This window comes from Petaurus breviceps, unplaced genomic scaffold, assembly GCF_028583685.1.
Source record: "Petaurus breviceps papuanus isolate PSGF00001 unplaced genomic scaffold, PetGlider_PUasm1.0 490, whole genome shotgun sequence".
NCBI classification, from domain to species: Eukaryota; Metazoa; Chordata; class Mammalia; order Diprotodontia; family Petauridae; genus Petaurus; species Petaurus breviceps.
Window position 1 is genome coordinate 29,070,236 of NW_027186352.1, and position 22,422 is coordinate 29,092,657.

General features: G+C 37.6%; 1 protein-coding gene across 2 annotated transcripts in view; it reads right to left on the minus strand.

The window, feature by feature from the left end:
* Positions 1–22,422, minus strand: part of CTNNA3 (catenin alpha 3) — a 2,053,326-nt gene that overhangs the window by 49,668 nt on the left and 1,981,236 nt on the right. For both annotated transcript variants that reach the window (XM_069101886.1, XM_069101885.1), the window contains exon 17: positions 18,716–18,850. In XM_069101886.1, coding sequence (XP_068957987.1) covers positions 18,716–18,850 — 135 coding nt within the window. The remainder of the gene's footprint in view (positions 1–18,715; positions 18,851–22,422) is intronic.

Genomic DNA, 22,422 nt, shown 5'->3' on the forward strand with positions numbered 1-22,422 from the left:
GGAGCTGCAGAATCAAGAAAAGGATGGGGTGAAACAGTTTTCTAAACCTAAACATCTCAGAAGAGCAGCTGAAAAGGTCTGTCTCAACTAGGGTAAAAACGGAACACAGTCCAGGGCAGGCTTCACCTGATGAGCTACCAGCATATATTGGGGGCGAATGAATTGGCAGCAGTGGTGGATTCTGGAGCTCTCAGACTACAGATGATAAGGGCGTCCATCAACTTCACAGAAGGAGATTACAGGGACCCTTTGTTGTAAGCATTGTCTGTAAAGGTTTCCATGTCATCGTCCCAGGGTAAGGAAAAGCATCAGCAGGAGCAGGACCCCAGTCACAGTTCTAGGGCAGAAAAGATATTTATGTGGAGGTGGTTATTCTGGGAAGATGGTGGAATGAATCAGAATTTTCCAGGCACTCCAGATTTCCTCTACAAATGGCCAGAACTTTGCCACAAAATGGATGCAGAGCAGCAAAAATATAGGGAGTAATGCAGGTGTTCTCCTAAAACATCTTGAGATGACCTCAGCAAAGACTCCAGGGGCTGAGGTTTGCCAGAGTGAAATGTAAACACCTCCAGGCTGACTCCACTGAATCAACAAACAGCAGGCTCTGGAGCTGCTCTGTCAGGAAGCAGAGTTTCACCTCAACTTTCACCTCAATCAGGGCCTCAAGAAATTTCACCTTGCAAACTTTCACCTTATGGTCTCCGGCATTTTCATTGCAGGAAATTTTACCTCAGAAACTTTCATCTAAGAAACAGCAGATGCTGAGTGGAGGAAGATTGAAAGATTGCCCCTAGCCTTGACACCCCCTACCCCCCCACCTCCATTCCACACACACTTTTTCTGGACCAGAAGTGATCCTGGGCTAAGGCTGTGGGAGAGCAGGAGTAAGCAATTGCCTGGTGAGTGAGGTACCACAGGGATCAAGAACATTTTCAGGATAGTCTGGATAGGGCCCCTAAAAATGTGGTTAGGGGAGGAGAAAGAGTCCCTGAGGTTGAGCGTCTAGACAGAATTCAGAAAATAATAATATGGAGGATCTGAGCTCTAGGGCAACATTACCTACAACTAGGGGGTGAAAACTTGATTATAAAAGCAAGCTAGTAAAAATAAAATAAAACTGAGTAAGCAAAGAGAAAAGAACACAATTACTGATAACTACTTCGGTATAAAAGAAGAGCTGGGTCAATATCTGGAGGAAGATAGGTTTAAAAAAAAATCCCACTTCTACCCAAAAGAGTAATATCAAATGGTCACAAGTCCAAAAATTTTCTTGGAAGAACTTAAAAGGAATTAAAAAATCAAGTAAGAGAGAATGAGGAAAAACAGTTAAAATAAATTACAAAGAAAATTATAAATTATAAAATAGAGTTAACCAATTGGAAAAAGAGCTCCAAAATCTTAGAGAAGAAAATGATTTTGTGAAAACTTGAATTGGGCAAGAGGAATTGAATAATATTATAAGAATCTAAGAAATAATGAATCTTAAAAAAAATAGAAAAGAATCTGAAAAAATCTCATTAGAGAAACTGATCTGGAGAACAGATCGAGGAGAGACAATTTAAGAATTGTCAGACTACCTCAAAGTTATGATTAAAACAAACAAACAAAAAAACAAATATCATTTTTCAAAGAATTATTAAGGAAAATAGCCCTGAAGATCTAGAACAAGAGAGTAAAGTAAAAACAGGAAAAAAATAATTCCTTTTCACCATCTGAAAGAAATCCCAGGAGGAAAATTTACAATAATGTCATTGCTAAGTTTTCAAATTCCCATGTTAAGGAGAAAATATTGCAAAAAACAAGAAAATAAAAATTAGATACCACAGAAATACAGTCAGGATTTTACAATACCTAGCAGCTTCTACTTTAAGATACCATAGGTCTTGAAACATTCTGTTTCAAAGAGCAAAAGAGCTGGAGTTGTGTCCAAGAATAACTTACTCAGCAAAGTTGAGTATAATCTTGTATGAGAAAAAAAAGTTCATTTGATGAATTGAGAGACTTTCGGGTATTTGTAACAAAAAGAACAGAACTCAAAATTCAATATAAAATATCCTGAAGAAATGTAAGGAAAACACTAATGACTAGCAACAAGGCATTCATTAAGGACAAACTATTTATACATATATGTGTGTGTGCACATATATGCATGTTATATGTGCATATGTATATATACTTATTATTTACATATACAACTTTATATATAAGTGGAAATGTCATCAGTGTTCTTAAAACTGTCATTATTACTCAGATAGCTTAAAAGAAAGGCTGGGGCCAAGTAGTGTATGATGAAGTGATTCTAAAAAACAAAATTGGATAGGAAAAGGTAAAAGGGAACAATTATAAAAATGGGGCATGAAAGGAAGAACTAATACAGAGGAAGAAGGTGAGGTGGAATTCTAGTAATTTTGGAACCTTTCTCTCATCTGGATTGAAGAGGAAACTCCATGTACACCTAGAAGGGTGTACAAGCCTTCAGAACATGTAGAGAGGTGAGAAAAGTGGGGGACGGTACAGGGGAAAGACTTTAAGAGAGGTGTGTCAATTGAGATTAAGGAGAGGGGGAAGGAGAGAGGGAACTCTTGGAGGGGTGGGTGAAGTGAGAATATGAGGTAACAAGAATATGGTAAAAGGAGAGGCTGAGAAAGAAAATAGTGAGTCAAAGTAAGATGGAGAGAAATTCATAATACTAATTATAATTTTGAATGCGAATGGGGTGTTTATAGAGGCTCTCTTTGTGGTAGCAAAGATCAGGAAATTGCAGGGATCCCCAAAAATTGGCAAATTGCTGAACAAGTCATGATGGGTGATTGGGATGGAGTACTAATGTACTCACACAGACTATTTGTGCCTGTTCTGTGCCTACAGGAGTCCTTAGACCAAAATTTTGAGAAGGACTGATCTAGTCCAATGTCATGAATTTGAAAAAAGAAGTTACGGGGCCCAAGAAAGGTACAATAGATCTTAATTGACTGCTTTTCCAGTAGAACAAATTGAATTTTGGGTAAGGAGAGGAAGAGGGCAGAGAAACATTGAGACTCTGCAACTCTTTGTATGGATGACCAGGGAAGTTAAAGCTGATGGCTAGGGTCAGGCCAGAAATTTGTTCTCTTTCACTGTTGACCCAAATTTATAAATCTTTAAGGTCTACCCAATTTGAAATCTATGTATTTATTGTTCCTCCATTGACATATGTTGTTACAGCTCTGTGTCAATGCCTATTATTTGGTCTCTGTTTTGTTGTAAGTTCTGATTGGAGTCTATGGGAATAAGCCTCCCTTTGGCACTATACAATTTAATTAGACTTCCAAGAATATAATTGTAAGTACCATTAGTCTTACTGTTTCTGGGGATTTTTACAAAGGAAATTCAACACTCTGTAGGAGTCACTATAAAGATTTTGTATTAGTTGCTTTCTCAACTTTTGTTGCCTCAAAAAAAAAAAAGATAGCATAGGTAGATTTTTAGAGAACTCCATCATTTACTTAAACCCCAGTGCTTGTTCAACCACAGGAATCTTTGTAGCTCTCAAACACCCAGACTCTTCAAAGGCCAAATGACTGGACTTGTCCAGGGAATGTCCTCGACTCTCCCTTTATTTTACTCCTGCCCTGAGGTCCACTGCTGCCTAGGGGAGTTAAGTGCTTTGTATCACTGCACCTGGCTTTGCCTGTGGTCCCAGGTGGAGCTGCAGATGCATGACATTGCTGTTGGAAAATGTTATGTTAGCACCATAGCTCTAAAAACAAAGTGAGTAAGATGATGTTGAGGATCAATCTTCCTTCTGCCCCATCATAATTCATCAGTCAGAGAAAGAGATTGCAAGAACAAACCACCTGGGAGTATGATTAGGTGGGAAGGTAAAGGAAGAGCATTCTCTATTGGCTGGGCTCCGGTGCTTCAGAGGGTCAGATACTATACACAAAAGCATCAAACACCTATATTAGTGTATATTAAGTCATTTAGCTGGTTCATGGAACATTGCAGCTTGTCCCAGGGATATAGGCAAAGAACTAAATATTGACTCAGCAAGAGCACAAATGAGGACTCTAATTAAGTGAAATGGTACCAAAGGGAGGTTTATTCCATACACGCAAGTAATAGCTTACAACACAATAGAGACCAAATAAAGGGCACCGAGATACAGTCTTAACCATAGATGTACTCAGGGGAACAGAGGATATGGAGGTTTCTATTGAGACAGAAGTTCGATATTTATAAATACAGGTCAACAATGAGAAAGAAGGAGCAACTGGAATCATCCCAGGCAGTCAGTGTGGGCCCTAATAACCAATTTTAAAAGCAGATGCTGACCTCCAGTGGGCAAAGAGAGGCCCTATCTCCCTATGGAAGAAACTGTGTTTCTCCCTATGGAAGAAATCTATGTCAAGGAAACCCCAAATGTGATTGCAAAGAGTTCAACAATGAAACAATTGAACAATAACAAATGAAACAATTGAACAATAAAAAATTCCCTTCTTACCCTAAATATTAACTAGAATAATGGAAGTGTGTGTCTACACACATACATACATATATGCATGTATATTTACATATATATATTTACACACATACATATACATCTGAGTAGAGGACATAAAAATTTGAATTGAGAGAGATGAAAAGTATATTATGGTGTCCCTTCCTTTCAGAATCAATGATTTTCTGTCATGCACCTAGCACAAACTGAAGATTGCATTGTCTGTCTCATGGAGAATCCAGATTGGAGTAAGACATGGACAGAATTAGGGGACCAGGCTGTTACAGATTTTTCTGCCAAGTGTCGACTGTCTTCAGGAACAAGAGAATGGGGAGTGGGAGTTGGAGGCTTCAAGGAGCTAAAGTCATACTGTCTTAGAAAGATATTCTTTCATGTACATTTTGGTTATATTGAAGGAAACCAATGCTGGTTCTGATTTATTCTGCCTTTTCATTAAAAAAATTAAGTTCATCTACTAGGTTATATAATTTAGTGTAATTGTATTTAGTATAGCAGATGTATAAATGCTTTTATTTTATAATGATTCTTTAATGCATACTTTAATTAACACTGTCTACTATCCAAATATTCCAAAATATTTTTAACCATCTTATAACTATGTAGCAAATTGTGTTTTGTGAATGTTGATAAATCTGTCCCTAGTCACCATCCACCTATTCTAATCATTTCTGTCCTTCAAGTTTGGGTTCAAATTTCTCTTTGTGAAAAATCTTCATTAGCCATTCTGATCTATCTCACTTCTGTGCTCTTATATCCATTTACTGTCTGCACTATATATTTTGGCCATTAAGCTAATGAGGATAATAATTAATTTGGTTACTATCCAAAATTATGGAATTATTTCTTACTTGTTAATTTGGTTATGTCTTAAAAACAAAAGGGACCTATAAGTTTTTACCTTTTCCTCCTGCAATATATTCCTGAAACAAACTGCACTGATTTTGGGGAGACCCTAAATAGTAGGTGCTTAATAAATATTACACTTGTGTAATTATTATAAAGCTAGACTAGGAAGAATGAGGTAGAAGTTATAAGAAGCTAATAGATAAATAAGGCAAGCTCACCATTTCCTCTTAATTATGGGCATTTTCTTTGACTGATCTCACTAGGACTTGGTTCAGTTACATAATGAGCAGAATGTCTCTCTGAAAAGCTCACATGCCTGCCAATGGCGTGTAGGTGGAAAAAAAAATGGAGACCTCCCAAAAGAAGTCATGAGACTAATGATGGATACTTTTAATTTAAAGATGTGAATGAGTAACTTAAACACCCACAGACTCACAAGTTTCAATATTGGTGACTGACCATTCCTAAGCTTATTTAGCAAATAGTTCAAATGTACTTTAACACTTCCTTTGACAATGCATAATTGCTACATTCATTTCACCCGAGAGAAAGTTCAGTCTTATTTTTAACTATAGAGAAATCTCATCTATCCTTATTAATATGTTCTGAAAAAAAGAGTAGATATTAGTATCATAATGTGCTTTCCTATAGTGTTTTTTTTTTAAGCAATCAGGGTTAAGTAACTTGCTCAAGGTTGCATGGCCAGTTATTTCTGGGTGGGTGCTAAGTGTCTGAGCCCGGGATTCGATCTCCAGGTCGTCCCAACACTGGAGCCAGTGCTCTTACTCGCTGAGCCACCTGGCTGCCCCTAAGCAATCAAGGTTAAATAACTTGCTCAAGGTTGCATGGCCAGTTATTTCTGGGTGGGTGCTGAGTATCTGAGCCCGGGATTCGATCTCCAGGTCATCCCGACACTGGAGCCGGTGCTCTTACTCGCTGTGCTATCTGGCTGCCCCGTCCTATAGTGTTTTAAGGATTACTTATTCCTTTTTAGCGGTTTCCCCCCACCACAACAACTCTGTGAGGTAAAGGCAATCCAATTATTATTGCTCCAATTTTACAGATGGTGAAACTGATATTTAGAGAATTTAAGTATGCAGTAATTGCTGAAAATGATCTGAAGAAATCACTGCATGATAATAAATAACAATTTTAAACTAGTTCACATATAGCACTGTTTGCTAAGCATGTGTATATATATATATATATATATATATATATATATATACATACAGATAGATAGATAGATAGATAGATAGATAGATAGATAGATAGATAGATAGACAGATAGATGGATAGATAGATACACTCATATATACTTACACACACATAAACACAATCCATTTCCTAGTCATGAGAAAGTAAAATCTAATATGGCTCTTATGAGAACTTGAAATAGAGGTTCTCTTATTATTCCCATTTCATAGATGGGGAAACTTAGGCTGAGATTGAATAAGCGACTATCCTGTGGTCACAGAAATAATAAGAACCTAAAGAAGGTTTAGAACTCAGGTCAATAATAGTTCAAATTCCTCATTTTACCAATGAGGAAATGAAGGTCTGGCTTGAACCAAGATCTTCACACCCTAAATACAGCCTCCTTTCCTGTGCATCACAAGGAGAACTCTAATTCCCATAATATAATACTGGCACTACCTACCTCCCAAGGATATTGCAAAGAAAGCATTTTGCAAACTTTGATGTGCTACATAAATGCAAGGTATAAGCACTCTGGTTTATAAGAGTTTTATTGGCTTATCTTTCAACTTGGTTTAGAAGCATTAAACATATTTTAAAACAAGATATACAAGTGCTGTGTTGCTGCTTTAAAATCATAGCTCTCTTCAGTCATTTTCATGTAGTACATGATCCTTTTTCCCCAGCAAGTATTTGATGTGCACCAAGCAGGGCTTGAAGTCACATTCCTTTCCGATCAGCATCATCACTGACCAAGTCACTGCTCACAAGTACTTGAAATCAGGCATTTATCTGTATCACAGAAGAAGTCTAAACTTCATCTTGCTCTCTGCCAAGTTGCCACCTCTGAGCATTTTTCTTTTTGCTTCTTTCTTTTCCTTCCTAACCCTCATTAAACCATCCCACCTGCTACCCCCCAACAGGAACCAAAAGAGAAATTTGTTTCTATAAAAACATGTCTATATCTAAGTTCTGTTAAGGATATCTACATGTTGTATCCTCTATTTATTACCTATTTGACTCTCCTAAACAAGAGCTTCATCATTTGTAACATGGGGTAAGAATATTTGCAATGCCTATCACACAGGGTAACTGTATGGAAACCTTAAAGCATATTATGAGTTTATATGAATGCACATGTTTGTATACACATGTATATGCTTTTAAACTGTCTAGAAATAAACTAATATATACACATGCATATTTGTGTGTATATGTACACATATAGACATGTATAATATAAGATATAAACATTATAAACAGATATACACAACCATATATGCACACATATATATATATATTCATCTACAATGTGTGTTGTGTGTGTGTTTGTGTGTATTTATTGAGCAGGTAAGTGGCACAGTGGCTAGAGTGCTGGGCCTGGAGTGAAGAAGACTCATCTTTTTGAACTGAAATCTGGCCTCAGATATTTACTAGCTATGTGACCCTGAGCAAGTCACTTAAATCTATTTCCCTCAGTTTCCTCATCTATAAAATAAACTGGAAAAGGAAACAACAAAATATTCTAATATCTTTGCCAAAAAAAACCCAAAACACAAATGGGGTCACAAAGAGTTGGATTTGACTGAAAAACACCATTTATGTTTATACACACAACACATATATGTGTATGAAACATATAGAATGCACACATATGTAAATGTGTGTGTACACATGTGTGTACTGTATATGTGGCAAATTAAATGGGTGCATATATACATGCATGTTTACACCCATATATACATGATAGATAGATGATAGATAGATAGATAGATAGATAAACAGACAGACATGCACACCCATAATACACAAATAAAGTACATACCCATATATCTGCCCATTTCCAGAGTATTATTTCAAAGAATCAGAAAATATATTCATTTCAAGGGACCTCAGGGACCATACAGTGTCACCCATAGACTCAAATAAATGAAATGTTCTCCAACATCTCCAGGATGGCAGACCTCATTCTTCTTTTATTGACTCTGTGTAGTTCTTCCTTACCTCAGATCTAAATCTTCCTCTGTGAAGCTTCTACCTATTATTCCAAATTCTTCCCTTTGAGGCCAAGCAGAAACATTTCTCTTCCCTGTGATAGTCCTTCAAATACTCAAAGAGAGCTTCTCATCTCTCACCCCTTTTCCAGAAATATTCTCTTTCCTGGTTTGCAGTACCAGTTTCTTCAATTCATGACTTCAGGTCCATCCCCAATATGGCTTCTGCCTCTAGACACTCTTTGACTTGTTAATGTGCTTCATACATTGTGGTGCTAGGCAATGTACACAATACTAAAGAAGTGGTATGGCTCAGGACACACTCATCTCCTTATCTTGCATGCTACTTTCCTCTTCATACAGTCCAAGATGGCACACTCTTTCTTTGCTACCCTCTGAGGCCATTGGCTCACGCTGATCTGGCAGCTTATTGACACCACCAGATTGTTTTAGTATACATTAAGTTCCTCATTAATTCTATGACATTTATGAAGCACTAATTGGTGTCTCCTCACACAAAGTCTTGTTTTACTGCTAAGACTGTAACACTGTAACTTTCTAGTGATTGATATATCTTTTAAATGTAAAAATAATCTCTTTGAAGACTCTTAAGCAATTCAATAACCAACCATGATTAGAAAAGACCAAGCATGAAGCAAGGTATCTACCTCTTGACAAGAAGGTGATGGACTCAAGATACGAGTCAAGTGGGGGTTTGTCTTGCTTGAGAACATTTATTTGTTAGATTCCTTTTTCCCTCAGCAGTGGAATGATGGGGGTTTATATATATATACATGTCTGAGTGGAGGCCATAAAGTTTGAGTTGAGAGGTGAAGGCACATGCTACTTCTCCCTTATGGGATCAAGGACAAAGAGAGTCAGGGAATGATGAACAATAAAAAAAGAGGAGGAAAGAGGTCACTGAGACATCTTTTTTGTTGTTGTTGTTAATACAGAGAATAGAAAGAAGCAGAACAAAGCAGTACTGCTTTTAAACCTACAGGTTCAATGAATTAAATATTTTTAAAAAGCAAGCTAACAGTTAATAGAGACTTGTAGTTTGGGACACTGTTCCTGTTTTCTATTCTGCTCTGCAGAAACAAAGTCTACTTCGTGTTAAGTTCAGAATAAAAATAAGAATGAAAACAATTTAAAAAAACTGTTTCTCATAACCTACCTTCTGGAATGTCTTGGGGGAAGGGAGAACAAATCTCACTGTAATGCGTCCCAGTGTCCCATTACTGACACTGGAGTATATCTTTTGAATTGAAGCTCTGGTTTGGAAAACCACAAATAAAGTGGGGCATTGGCCGAGCCATTGGCCGAGCCAATGGCCGAGCCCCACCTGCCAAGCATGCTTTTCTGGCCATGAGTATCTCCTGCCATTCATTTACTTTGGACAATATTACTTTTTAAATGCTGTTTATTAAAATACAGCCTTCATACAAATATACATGTACTTGATCTTTCTAGACATTTTTATCAACCATCAGAAACACTAAGTTTTAAGCCATATGGTAATATTATCTACTGTTGAACAGGGACTTAAGGCTAACTATACTAACTCCCTCTTTTTTTTTTTTCTTTTGCTGCTGCTGCAACTAAGGACTAGGGAGGTTAAAAGACTTGTCTAGGGGCAGCTAGGTGGCTCAGTGAATAGAGCACTGGCCCTGGAGTCAGGAGGACCTGAGTTCAAATCCAGCCTCAGACATTTAACATTTACTATCTGTAAGACCTTGGGCAAGTCACTTAACCCCAATTGCCCTGCCTTCCTCCCTCCAAAAAAAGAAAAAAAATTGTCTAAGGTCACACAAATTGTAACACATGCTTACATATAATAAAAGTTAGTATTTGATTCCAGTCTTACTATTTCCCCCCATTTCTACATATTTCTCTTTTTTTTGTCTGTTTGGTGGGGGAAGATAGGGCAGTTGGGGTAAGAGATTTGCCCATGGTCAAAGAATTTCTCACTTAAGTGTTTTTTTAACTAATTCAAAACCTTTAGATCTATAAGCAAAACATAATGCTTACTATTTAACTAACTCCAGTAGGATATTTTTCTTAAAGTATGGTCAGGTCAGAAGTTATAGGTTTGAATTCTGATTCTTATATTTACTCTCTGACCTTGGTAAGTCGCTTGAAATTCCTGGGCCTGCAAATGTAAAGAGGGATTTTGGACTAAATGATCTCCAAGGTCTCTCAAACCTCTAGGTTTATAAAATGATGAGCCTATAACCTACTCTGACCCTTGATTCTAGCATATATGAAACATTGTTCTTTATCCTCCAGTGAATATGTTCATTATCTTGCCTGGGTAATGTAGGCTGTTTATCAGCTTTTCTTCACTCTCACTAGATGACTTCTTTTTTTTTTTTTTTTATTAAGCAATCGGGGTTAAGTAACTTGCTCAAGTTTACACAGCCAGTTATTTCTGGGTGTGGTGCTGAGTATCTGAGCCTAGATTTGATCCCCAGGTCATCCTGACACTGGAGCCCGTGCTCTTACTCGCTGAGCCACCTGGCCACCCCTAAACAATTGGGGTTAAGTAACTTGCTCAAGGTTACATGGCCAGGTGTTTCTGGGTGGGTGCTAAGCGTCTGAGCCCGGGATTGGATCCCCAGGTCATCCCGACACTGGAGCCGGTGCTCTTACTCGCTGTGCTGCCTGGCCACCCCTAGATGACTTCTTAAAGCAAAAAAAAATCACACTTTTCCCTGCTGATAACTTTTCCCCACATTGCTTGGAACATTTGTCACCCTTAATATGCTGTTGTCTGCTCATGCCCAACAAGCCCCTTACCCTTGCCATTTGGAGGATTTCTGACTTCATTTCTTAAGAGAATACAATGCTCTATGATTCACAATCACAGAATCACTTCAAGGATATTGATGGTAAAAGACGTGTCTCTGTTTATTTTAAGGAGAGACTTGGAGTCTTTAAAAGCATTATGCAATTTCCCAAAGGACATCCTGCCAGCTGTCCTACTCCTGTTCAATTCTGGAATGAACTTATTGTCCAATTACTGTGTCTCCAAAGATAGATGCAGATATACTTAGAGATAGATGGAGTTTTTATTTTTAAACTTATCAGTAGTTCTGGGCATGTGAGCAAAAAATGGCACATCAAACATACCTCTCCATTCCACTTCCCATGACCTCACAGACCTCTTCAAAACAGATATTATGTAGCAAAGATAAAAAACTTCAAGTGTCTCCATGGTCTTGGACACCCAGAATCCAAAAGAAAGTTTTAAAGAACAAAACAGAAACTGATACTCACTCAACATCCCTCCCCAACCTCCCATGTTATCATCAGTAACATTACATTGCAAGCACAAGGACAAGATACAGGCTTTCATCAAAACATAACCCAATATCTTCACTCACTCCTCCCACTTTCCTGGGCTGTGAAGACTTTGCTTCTGGCTATGGAAGTTAGCTCTGAGAATACCATCTTATAAAGCTCTGAATTGCTGGTACCAGTAAAAAACAAAACAAAACAAAACAAAGCAAAACAAAGCAAAACAAAGCAAGAACAATGAATATGCTCTTAAAACAAATGGTGATGGGCCTGGACTAAAGAACAAAGGAAGAGAGGAGATGGGATAGGTTACCATGATTAGACACCATGTGTGTGGGGCACTGTGCTGAACTCCACCAATCCTAAGGGAAAGAAAAAAAGCCCCCAGCTGGGGCCACTTTGGACCACCCAAAATACAGTTGGGGTAGAGGACTGGGCTGGGCTGATGAGTTGTGAATTACTCAGTGTGGGAGGAGGCAAAGATGCCAGACCATAATGAAAACATAAGAAAGAAGGGAATCAGGAAGTTGATGATAAGGAAAATAAGATGGGGGGGGGGACACTGAAAGTGGCAAAGACTTCAGGAAGAAGAAAAAAACTCAGAGACCTTGAAGATAAACAGAATAATCAATAAGGAAAAAAATTAACAACAGAAGAAAATAAGGCCTTTAGACCTAGTAAACAAATCTAGGTATCAATAAATAAATACTACAAAATGAAGGAAAATGATCAAACTATGACAAGACAGAGGACCCAGGGGAAGTTGAGGACATGAAAATAAATATGACATGAAGTTTCTGAGTGGTTAAAAAAGAAATAAGAATTATAAGACCAGAATTTTTGTCCAGCACAATAAAAAATAATGGGCTGAATAGAAAAACTTGAATCTGCATTGGTAAGCCTCGTCAAAGAAACAAAAGGGACAATAATACATTGGGAATGTGAGTACATCGAAATGAAGGAAAATCTAGAAGAATTAAAAGAAAATACGTTCACTTTTTCAAGGAAAGTATACTTAAAACTTAAAGAAATGATATACAGAAGCAACCTAAGGTCATAGATTTTCCATAAGACCATGACAAGACAAAAGAACTTAAAACCATAATGAAGAAAATAATGATACTGTCAAGAATGCTGAACGTGGAAAATTAAATTCCAGTTGAAGATTTCAGAGATGCTCTCCAAGAAAAAAAAAATACACAAGTTCGCAGACTCTGAGCCACACAGTAGTTAAACTTAATACACCAATTCAGAAACAAGTTTGGTAAATAATAATAATAATAACAGTTTACATTTGTATAGCATTTATTATGTGCTATGCACCATGCTAAGAACTTTACAGTTACATCATTGTATCTTCACAACAATACTGGCAGGTTGGTGCTATTATTATTCTCACTTTACAGAAAAGGAAACTCAGCCCATCAGGGCTTAAGTGATTTGCCACACCATAATTGTCGGAGGCTGGATATGAACTCATGTCTTCCTGACTCAGTCTCATTCTCTATCCTCTGAATAACCCAACTGTTTCCATCAGAAGAAAGGTTTTCAAATAAAAGGAAAGGGTATTCAAAGAATGTAAGACTATTCTGTGAGAAAAAAAAGTTGCAGGAATGGAAACACATGTTCCAAAGAGCACTGGTGTTCAGGATGCCTCCAAAGGATGGACATTCAATAGGAAAGAAGAGCTTAAAATATTTAAGAAAGAAAACTAGAAATTAAGAGGTAGTTTGTTTCACGAATCCCCCAAACTATAAATTTGAGAGGAATGAATAAATATAGCAAGCAAGGACAGCAGCATCAACAGAGGCACGAGAGCAGTAAATTTTGTAACTAAACAAGGAGATAAGGGTGAAGCTACAAGTTTGGTAGAAATAACAGTGAAGAAGTGGACAAGGGATATTATGGAAGAAACTTGACAACACCCACTGACAGGTTATTCAATGCTTATTTTGTGGGACTACATTATAACATGGGAGGGTACACAAAACAGGGGAAGAAAATAGGATGGGAGGGAGGAGTGTGAGATGAAGAAGAGTCAAATCAAAAGGCAGTACTAAAGGGAAAGAGAGTTCTATGGGCTCAGAAAGAGAAGTTTTTATAGGAGAGTAGGAAAGGAAGAGGTGGGAAAGATCAAAAAGGAGAGTGAGGGATGGAGGTCTTACTTTGGAGGTGGGAGGGAGTTCTACTGATGAATGCCCCTTTAGGGGAAAAGAGATGGTCCATAAAGGAAGGGGATGACCTTACACACTCGGTGGATGATGCATTGGGGGTTGGTACTTAAAAAGTCCCCTTGTACCAAGAGGGGGAGAGTTAAATTACTTTAGGGCAATTGGCACCCAGAGAAGTGGGAAAACACAGACACAGGGAGATTTCAAGGCAAATGTGGGAGGGAGATAAAGAGGGATGAATATATATTGGTGTTGAAATAGGGGCTTCACATCATGGCACAGTATCCTCTTCAACATCTGCAGTAATTGGCATTATTCTGGGAGTGAGGCCCAATGGAAAAGGGAAACCCATGAAATAACTCCTGCAAGATTTACAAGGCAGAAAGTGCCTAGAGGAGAGAGCCTAGAATGGATATTCTGGAAGGTTTAATGGTATGAAGAATACAGAAATAGGAGAGAGGCCAGATGATTATAGCACTCATGAATCAGAGAATCACTCTAGAGAAAACAGGAATAGGAGATGTATAACGAAGATCGTGAGAGAATTTTTTTTTTGGATACAAAAAATAGAATTTAAACAGTCCAGTTATTTCATTTGTTTTGTGGTATCCCTGTAAGGAACACCTTTTGACAATTCCTTTTGGCACCTACTCTCTCATTTATTATTTACATCTTCCAGAGGCGCCCAGATAATGGAGAGGTTAAGTGGATTGTCCAGATTCACACAGGTAACATGAGAAAGGGTTGAAAATTGAACATAGGTCTTTCTGACTGAGACAGACCTATTTTCCAAGCTTTGTTGCCATAAATAGATAAATGTTATGTAAATAGTAGGATGGAGAGATAGATGGCACAGCTAAGAGATGCATGCAAACACATACAAACACTGAAATAGATTGATGAGCTCCACAGATTTTCAAATTGAGTTTGAACAACAGTATTTTTTCCCACTTGTTTGAATGTGTTTATTTTATTTTATTTTTGCTTTGAACTCTGAACTCTTCATGAATTCAAATCTGGCCTCAGATATTTACTAGCTATGTGACCCTGAGCAAGTCAATTCATCCTGATTGCCTCAGTTTCCTTATTTGTAAAATGAACTGGATAAGGAAATGGCAAATCACTTCAGTACCTTTGCCAAGGAAACCGCAAAAAGGATCACAAAGAGTCAGATGTGAGTGAAATGACTCAACACCAATTTTTTTTTCCTTCCTATGTGAAAATTAATCCTTAACTCATCAATCATTTGGATTTCATTTTGGAGTCTCTGCAGTATTTGAGAATTTGATGTAATCAGAACTGAGCAATCAACATGCAAAAACATTCAAAAGATCTCAACACCCATATGGAATTCTTTGGTTATTCAGAGTCTGAATTGTACACCCTCCATGATATGACAATATGCCAGTTGTGATGACTTTGGCTCATCCCTGGTTCTAGAGTGATTGTTGTTAGCACCCAGATGGTTATTCATTCAACTTTGTCATTTGTTCAAATTTGATGAACATTTCTCATTATATCTTTCAAGGATTCGAATATGATTTCAGTGGATTAAAAGAAGTCACCTTCTTGTTAAGGGGATGTTAATGAATAATTATTTACTTTCACATTACATAAATATAAAAGAATATGATAGATCAGTTCAAAAAGAGGGTTAACATTCTCTTCTAGACATTTCATTGGCAAGCATTGTATAATTTGATCACAAACAATGATATACATACATACGTATGTACATCCACATATGCAGACAGAAATAATTGTTCTTCATTTCTTTCCCAGAAATTTCATTAATGATGTCATATAAGGTAATGTTCAATCTACTAACATTGGTGCATGGAGATAGGTGGGATGGCACAGTGGTTGGAATAGATGTAGTGGAATAAGGAAGACCCAAATTCAAATACGACTGCAGATACTTACTAGCTGTGTGACCAAAGGCCTGTCATGTAACCTAAATCTAACTCACTTTTTTTCACCTGTAAAATGGGAGAAGTAATAGCACCTACTGTAAGGCAAGGTTAAAATATGGCAATATTTGTAAAATATATTACAAACTTACAGTGTTATAGAAATGCAAGCTATTATTATTGTTGGTATGTTTAAGTATGTATGTGTGTGTGTGAGTGTGTGTGTGCTACTCTAGGTCTGACATTTGACAAATGACTCTTCCAAATGATTGTCTGATACTTTAGAAGTTGATTCTCTCAAAACTGTATTGCCTTAAAATGGATAAGTTCATTAACGTGCTATGTGACTCTGTATTTAGCCAATTTTCTAAGTACCTGAGTCCATCCATGATTTTCTGCTGAGTTTTAAGCAGGATTACAGTTGCTTGGTAGATTTTCCATTTTGCTGATTTTTTTTTTTTTACTCTCCCAACTGATCAGCCATATTTATTTATCCAATTTAACAAATTGTGGCTTTGGCACACCTGCATCTTGGTGAAACTATACAATAAAAGACATTAGGTAAAATGCACAAAATATGGCAATTAAGTGATTAATCACTTTTGAATATCATAATAAAACTGCTGACATCCAAATAATGCCTTGTGGGAAAAGAGTAATTTGTATTCTAATAGGTGAGGTCCATTTTAAATAATTGAAAGAATGTCCTTTTGGCATTTATATGGATAGGCTATAATAGAAAAACCTTTTTACTTCCCTAACTCATTATTTTTGGCATGTATTTCTCCCCCTTCCCTCACCCACTGGTTTCAAATATTGTACTCACTGGCTAGCAGGAATAGTAGGGTTGATCCGATAATAAAAGTAGGGAATACTTATTCATAGCCTTATTACCTAAAATAGGTTATCACTTCATCTGTTGTATTCTTTAATAGCTTTCTTGTCATATTCTTACATTATTTTCTCTTACTAACAATCACTCTACAGGTTAAGGGAGGTGAGGAAACAGGAAGGGAGGGGAGGATTTTTGGTGAGCAGTGAAGGACCTGAAGCAACTAAATGGCAAATTGGCTATAGTTCTGGACCTGGAGTAGGAAGACTCATCTTCATGAATTCAAAACTGGCATCGGATATTTACTAGCTGTGTGACCCTGAAGAAGAAAAAGGCAAACCATTCCAGTATCTTTGCCAAGAAAATCCCAAACAGGGTCACAAAGATACTGGAGTGCTTTGCTATTTCCTTCTCCGGCTCATTTTGCACATGATGAAACTGAGGCAAACAGGGTTAAATAGCCTGCCTAATTTTAACAAATAAAGATGAATAATAATAACAAAAACACCGAATTCCTTCTGTGTGATAGAAATCACAAGGCACTGAAGGGGATATAATGATGCAAACCTCTTTCTTTTTCTTTTCTTCCTATTTCTGCCCTGCTCTCTGTCTCTATATGTCTTCTGTCTCTCACTATTTGTAACGAAAGGAAGATATCAAGGAAAACTTAGGAACTTCTTACTCCTGAAGGTGGTTTACAAATGTTGTTCATTTTCATTGAAAAAACACTGAAACTAAGTTTTGCTTGAAATAGGACATACTAGTTTATGTCCATACCTGAACCTGGAAAATGTTCTCTTATTAGTGATAGGAAGAGAAGGAGGAATGCCTGAAATCAAGTGTGGAAATAATACTCCATAAGCTAAAGTATCATATTAGAAAAATGGAAATAGAATTGGTATCCATTAATAATTCTAAAATTTTTAATAATTTGAAAATGAATAATATGAAAATTCTATTTGTATTCATTCTAAATCAGAAAGTAGATATATAATTCATTGTTACATTGAGGTGTTCAATTGCCACCCAGTTGCTGTGTGACTAAGATTCTAAAAAATGATCAATTTTGGTATAAAAAGTACTCACACCAGTTCATATTTCTTTCGTAATAAATATGGAGTTTTAGTTTCCTTTTAGACTTCCAAATTGAGATCTTATGTGCTAGGAATATCAATCCTATCTAGAATTCTAGGTATTTTCTAGCCAATTACTGCTTTAAGTTTCTCTCCACTCTCTTCCTCCATTCAGTTACGAAAGTGATTTACCTAAAGTTCAGGTACAACTAAGTGACCCTTTCCACCCACCCCACCCCACCCACTCAGTCAACTCCACAGAATCCCCCATCACCTTTAAGACCAAATACATAATCCTCTGTGTGTTATTCAAAACTCTTCACAGTCTAATCCAGTCTTAACTTTCCAATCATCTTGTAAACCTGCTTCTCGTTAAATATAGCTGAATCCAGTGACACTGACTTCCTAGTTGTTCCACAAATAAGACACTCTGCTCTTTGCTTAGGATATTTTCTCTGACTGGCCCCCACATCAAGAAAACTCAATGTCCTCAACTCAGTTTACTGACTTCAATCATCAAACATCAAACTTCCTTTAATGACCAATTAAAATACCCCCTCCTTTTTTTTACAGGAAGCCTCTCTTAACCGCTTTCAATTCTAGTGCCTTATCTTTGTTAATCATTTCCTACTTATATATAGCTTGTTTCTATTTGAATAACATGTATCTACCATTAGATTGGGAGTTCCTTAAGGACAGGGATTCTCTTTTGCCTACTTGTTTATCTCCAGGGTTTATCACAATGCCTGGAACATAGTAGGTGCTTAAGAGATGTGTATTTTTGATGATGGTGATGATGATGATATTGGTAACAGGAAAGACAAATAGTTTGGAACCTGGGAAGCTCACCCATATAACTCTCAGTAGAAAATTGTAGTTTATACTTACAGCAGACATGATGAGCTCTCCTCCCAAATTCTGGATTTCAGCTTTCACTTGACTGCATATTTTGAGCTGGTGGGAATAGAATTTGATCTGTTCCAGATAAGCCAATAAATCTTGCTTACAGGATGGATCAGGACACTAAAATAAATCAAATAGAATAGAAAAAGAGAGAATATTGAATATGTAAGTGCATAAGTAGTGACAATGTATGCAAATAGTATACTTCAGTTATTTATTTTTCAAAACAGGTATGTAAGTAAAACATTTATTATGTGCTTCCTATGTACCAAGAAGATCGTACTAAAGCTGGGGGATCCAAATACAGCCAAGAAAGTCTGTTCATGACCTCAAAGAATTTATATTCCAATAATGGAAGACAAAATGTACGAGATAAGAAGGGACATGGAAGCCAAATTTCTTGGCAAATAGTAAGTGTTTAATAAATGCTTTACATGACTGTCACCACAAGAATTTTTATGATCAAAGAAAAAGGCTTTTATATATATATATACATACATATGTATGTATAGTTAAATAGAAAATGATATTTTCTTTGTCTCTAAGAGGGTTTAAAATCAGAAAAATCTGATTTTTTTTTTGGAAACCAACAATTTGTTTTTTTATGGCAAATTAGGGGGCACTCTCTATTTACTTTTTACACTGTTTAAAAACAGACTTAAAGGAGCCAAGATGGCAGAGTAGAAGCAGGAACTCCGCTGGGCTCCTGCTTCAACCTTCCCCAATCCATGTAAAAGGAAACTCTAAAAAAACTTTGGAGCAGCAGAACCCACAAAATGACACAGAGATGCTAACTTCCCACTGAGGACAGCCTGGCAGGCCTGCAGCAAGTGAACAGCACAGCGCTCTGAGAGTCGATGGCTACCCCCTCCCCCAAGGCTTTAGCCCCAGGGCAGGTCTAAGCAGCCTCTGGCCTGAGGGACCCCAGACCTGCAGCAGCTGTGGCCATTTCCAGATTTGTCAACACATGGATGCGAAGGACAAAGTTCGAGGTCGGTGTAGTCTGGCCTTTGGGACCCAGTAAGTGGGAATGTGTGGCTGTTGCCCCCAGAGTGAGAAGCAGCTGAGACAGGGCACAGCCAGCCAGCACCACATGGCAGATTCGGCTCCTGGCCTGCAGTCTGTAAGGGGACCAAGCACCAGTCTGAGGGGTAATCGCTCTTGCTTTAACCTTCTTGGATCTGGATTGCAGCCTAGGGTGGAGGTCCTGGGGTGTGTGTCCAGACTACCAGAGTGTGTGGAGACCTCAGAGAAGGCACCCATCTAATACCTCTGGCAAATGAGAAAACCCCAGCATTTGGGACAAAAGCTACCCTGTCTGGTGGCAAAAAGCCCAGGGGTCAAGTGACTGAGGGGCAACATGACCAGGCAAAGGAAACAAAGCAGACAGAAAATTCCAACGTTACACTCCTATTTTGGGGACAAAAAGGAGCAAAGCATGGAACAGGAGGAAGACAGTGAAGTCAGAACTCCTGCACCAAAAGCTTCAAAGGAAAATATGAGCTGGTTACAGGCCATAGAGGAACTTAAAAAGCAGATAAGAGAAAAGGTGGAAAAATTGGGAAGAGTAATGAGAACAATGCAAGAAAATTACGAAATGAGAGTCAACAGCCTGAATGGGGAAAATCTTAATGCTCAACGAGGAGAATCGTGGCTTCAGAATTAGATTGGAGCAAATGGAAGCTAATGACTTTATGAGAAATCAAGATGCTGTTTAACAGATCCAAACAAATGAAATAATAGAAGGCAAGGTGAAATATCTCATGGGAAAAACCACTGACCTGGAAAATAGTTCCAGGAGAGATAATTTAAAAATTATTGGACTACCTGAAAGCCATGATCGAAGTAAGAACCTAGAAATCATCCTCCAGGAAGTTCTCAAGAAAAATTTCCCTGATGTTTTAGAAACAGAACACAAAATAGAGGTTGAAAGAATCCACTGGTTACCTCCTCAAAAACATCCCAAAAAGAAAACTCCTAGGAATATTATAGCCATGTTCTGGAATTCCCAGATCAAGGAGAGAATGTTACAAGCAGCCAGGAAGAGACGATTTGAATATTGTGGAAACACAATGAGGATAACCCAGGATCTGCCAGCTTCTACACTGAGGGATCAAAGGGCTTAGAATATGATATTCCAAAGGGCAAAGGAGCTGGGATTAAAACCAAGAGTCACCTACCCAGCAAAACTGAGTATCATGTTTCAGGGGAAAATATGGTTATTTGGTGGAATAGAGGACTTTCAAGCATTCTTGTTGAAAAAACCAGAGTTGAATAGAAAAATTGACATTCAGATAAAAAAAGCAAGAGAACACAAGAAGGTAAACAGGGAAAAGAAATCATAAGGAACTTATCAAAGTTGAACTATTAACATTCTCACATGGAAAAACATTAATTGTAACTTATGAAACTTTTCTCAGTAGTTGAAAAGAATGGAAATATATATATATATATATATGTATATATATACACACACATATATGTCTATATATGAGGGTATATGGGCATGTGAATACATGTGTGAATGTATGTACGTATGTTTATAGGTATACATAGATAAAGGGCACAGGACCAATTTAACAATAAGGGATGATTCTTAAAAGGTGAAATTAAGAGGTGAGAGAGGAATATAATGAGAGGAGATGGGGAGAGATAGAATGGGGTAAACTATCTCATATAGAAGAGGCAAGGGAAAATGGTCACAATGGAGAGGAAGAATAGGAAGGCAAAAGGGAATGGGTCAACCTTATTCTCATTGAATTTGGATTGAGAACGGAATGAAATGCACACTAAATAGGGTATCCCACCCTCTAGGAGAGTAGGGGGGAAGGATATGAGAGGAAGGATGATGGAAGGGAGGGCAGGCTGGGGGGAGGGAAGTTGGGAACACCCACTTTTAAAAAAGGACGGGATCAAAGTAGAGAATAGAACAAGAGGGAGGTGGAATAGGAGGGAGGGAAATATAGTCAGTCTTTTACAATATATCTACTATGTTATTGTTTTGCATTAGGCCCACATGCACAACCTATACCAAACTGCTTATCTTCCCTGTAAGGGTGGAAGACAAGGGAGGAAGGGAATGAATCTGGAATTCAAAGTTTTAAAATCAAATACTCAAATATATATACTATTATTAATACTATTTTACATGTAATCGGGAAATAAGATATACAGGCACTGGGGCATAGAGATCCACTGGAAAAGTCGAAAGGGGTATGGGAGAAAATATGGGAGAGAACAGATTGGAGGAGGGGATATCCTGTGAGACTGCTATTTTGGGGCAGTGGGTAGGGGAAAAACAGGGAGAAAATTTGGAACTCAAAATCTGGTGGAAATGAAAGATGTAAATCAGAATTTAATAAAACATTTAAAAAATAGACTTAAAAACAGTAATCATACTGTGTTATTATTTTTTAAAATAAAACCTACTTGACCACATTATGCAAATTATATCATTTCTGCCTTACATGCTTAGGATGAAGAAATGGCCAATGAAAGCACTGGCCATGGAGTCAGGAGGATCTGAGTTTGGGTCTGGCCTCAGACACTTAACACTTACTGGTTGTGTGACCTTGGGCAATTCACTTAACCCTAATTGCTCTCCCTGCCCCCCTCCAAAAAGCTGAAGGACGGAAGGAAGGAAGAAAGGAAGGAAGGAAGGAAGGAAGGAAGGAAGGAAGGAAGGAAGGAAG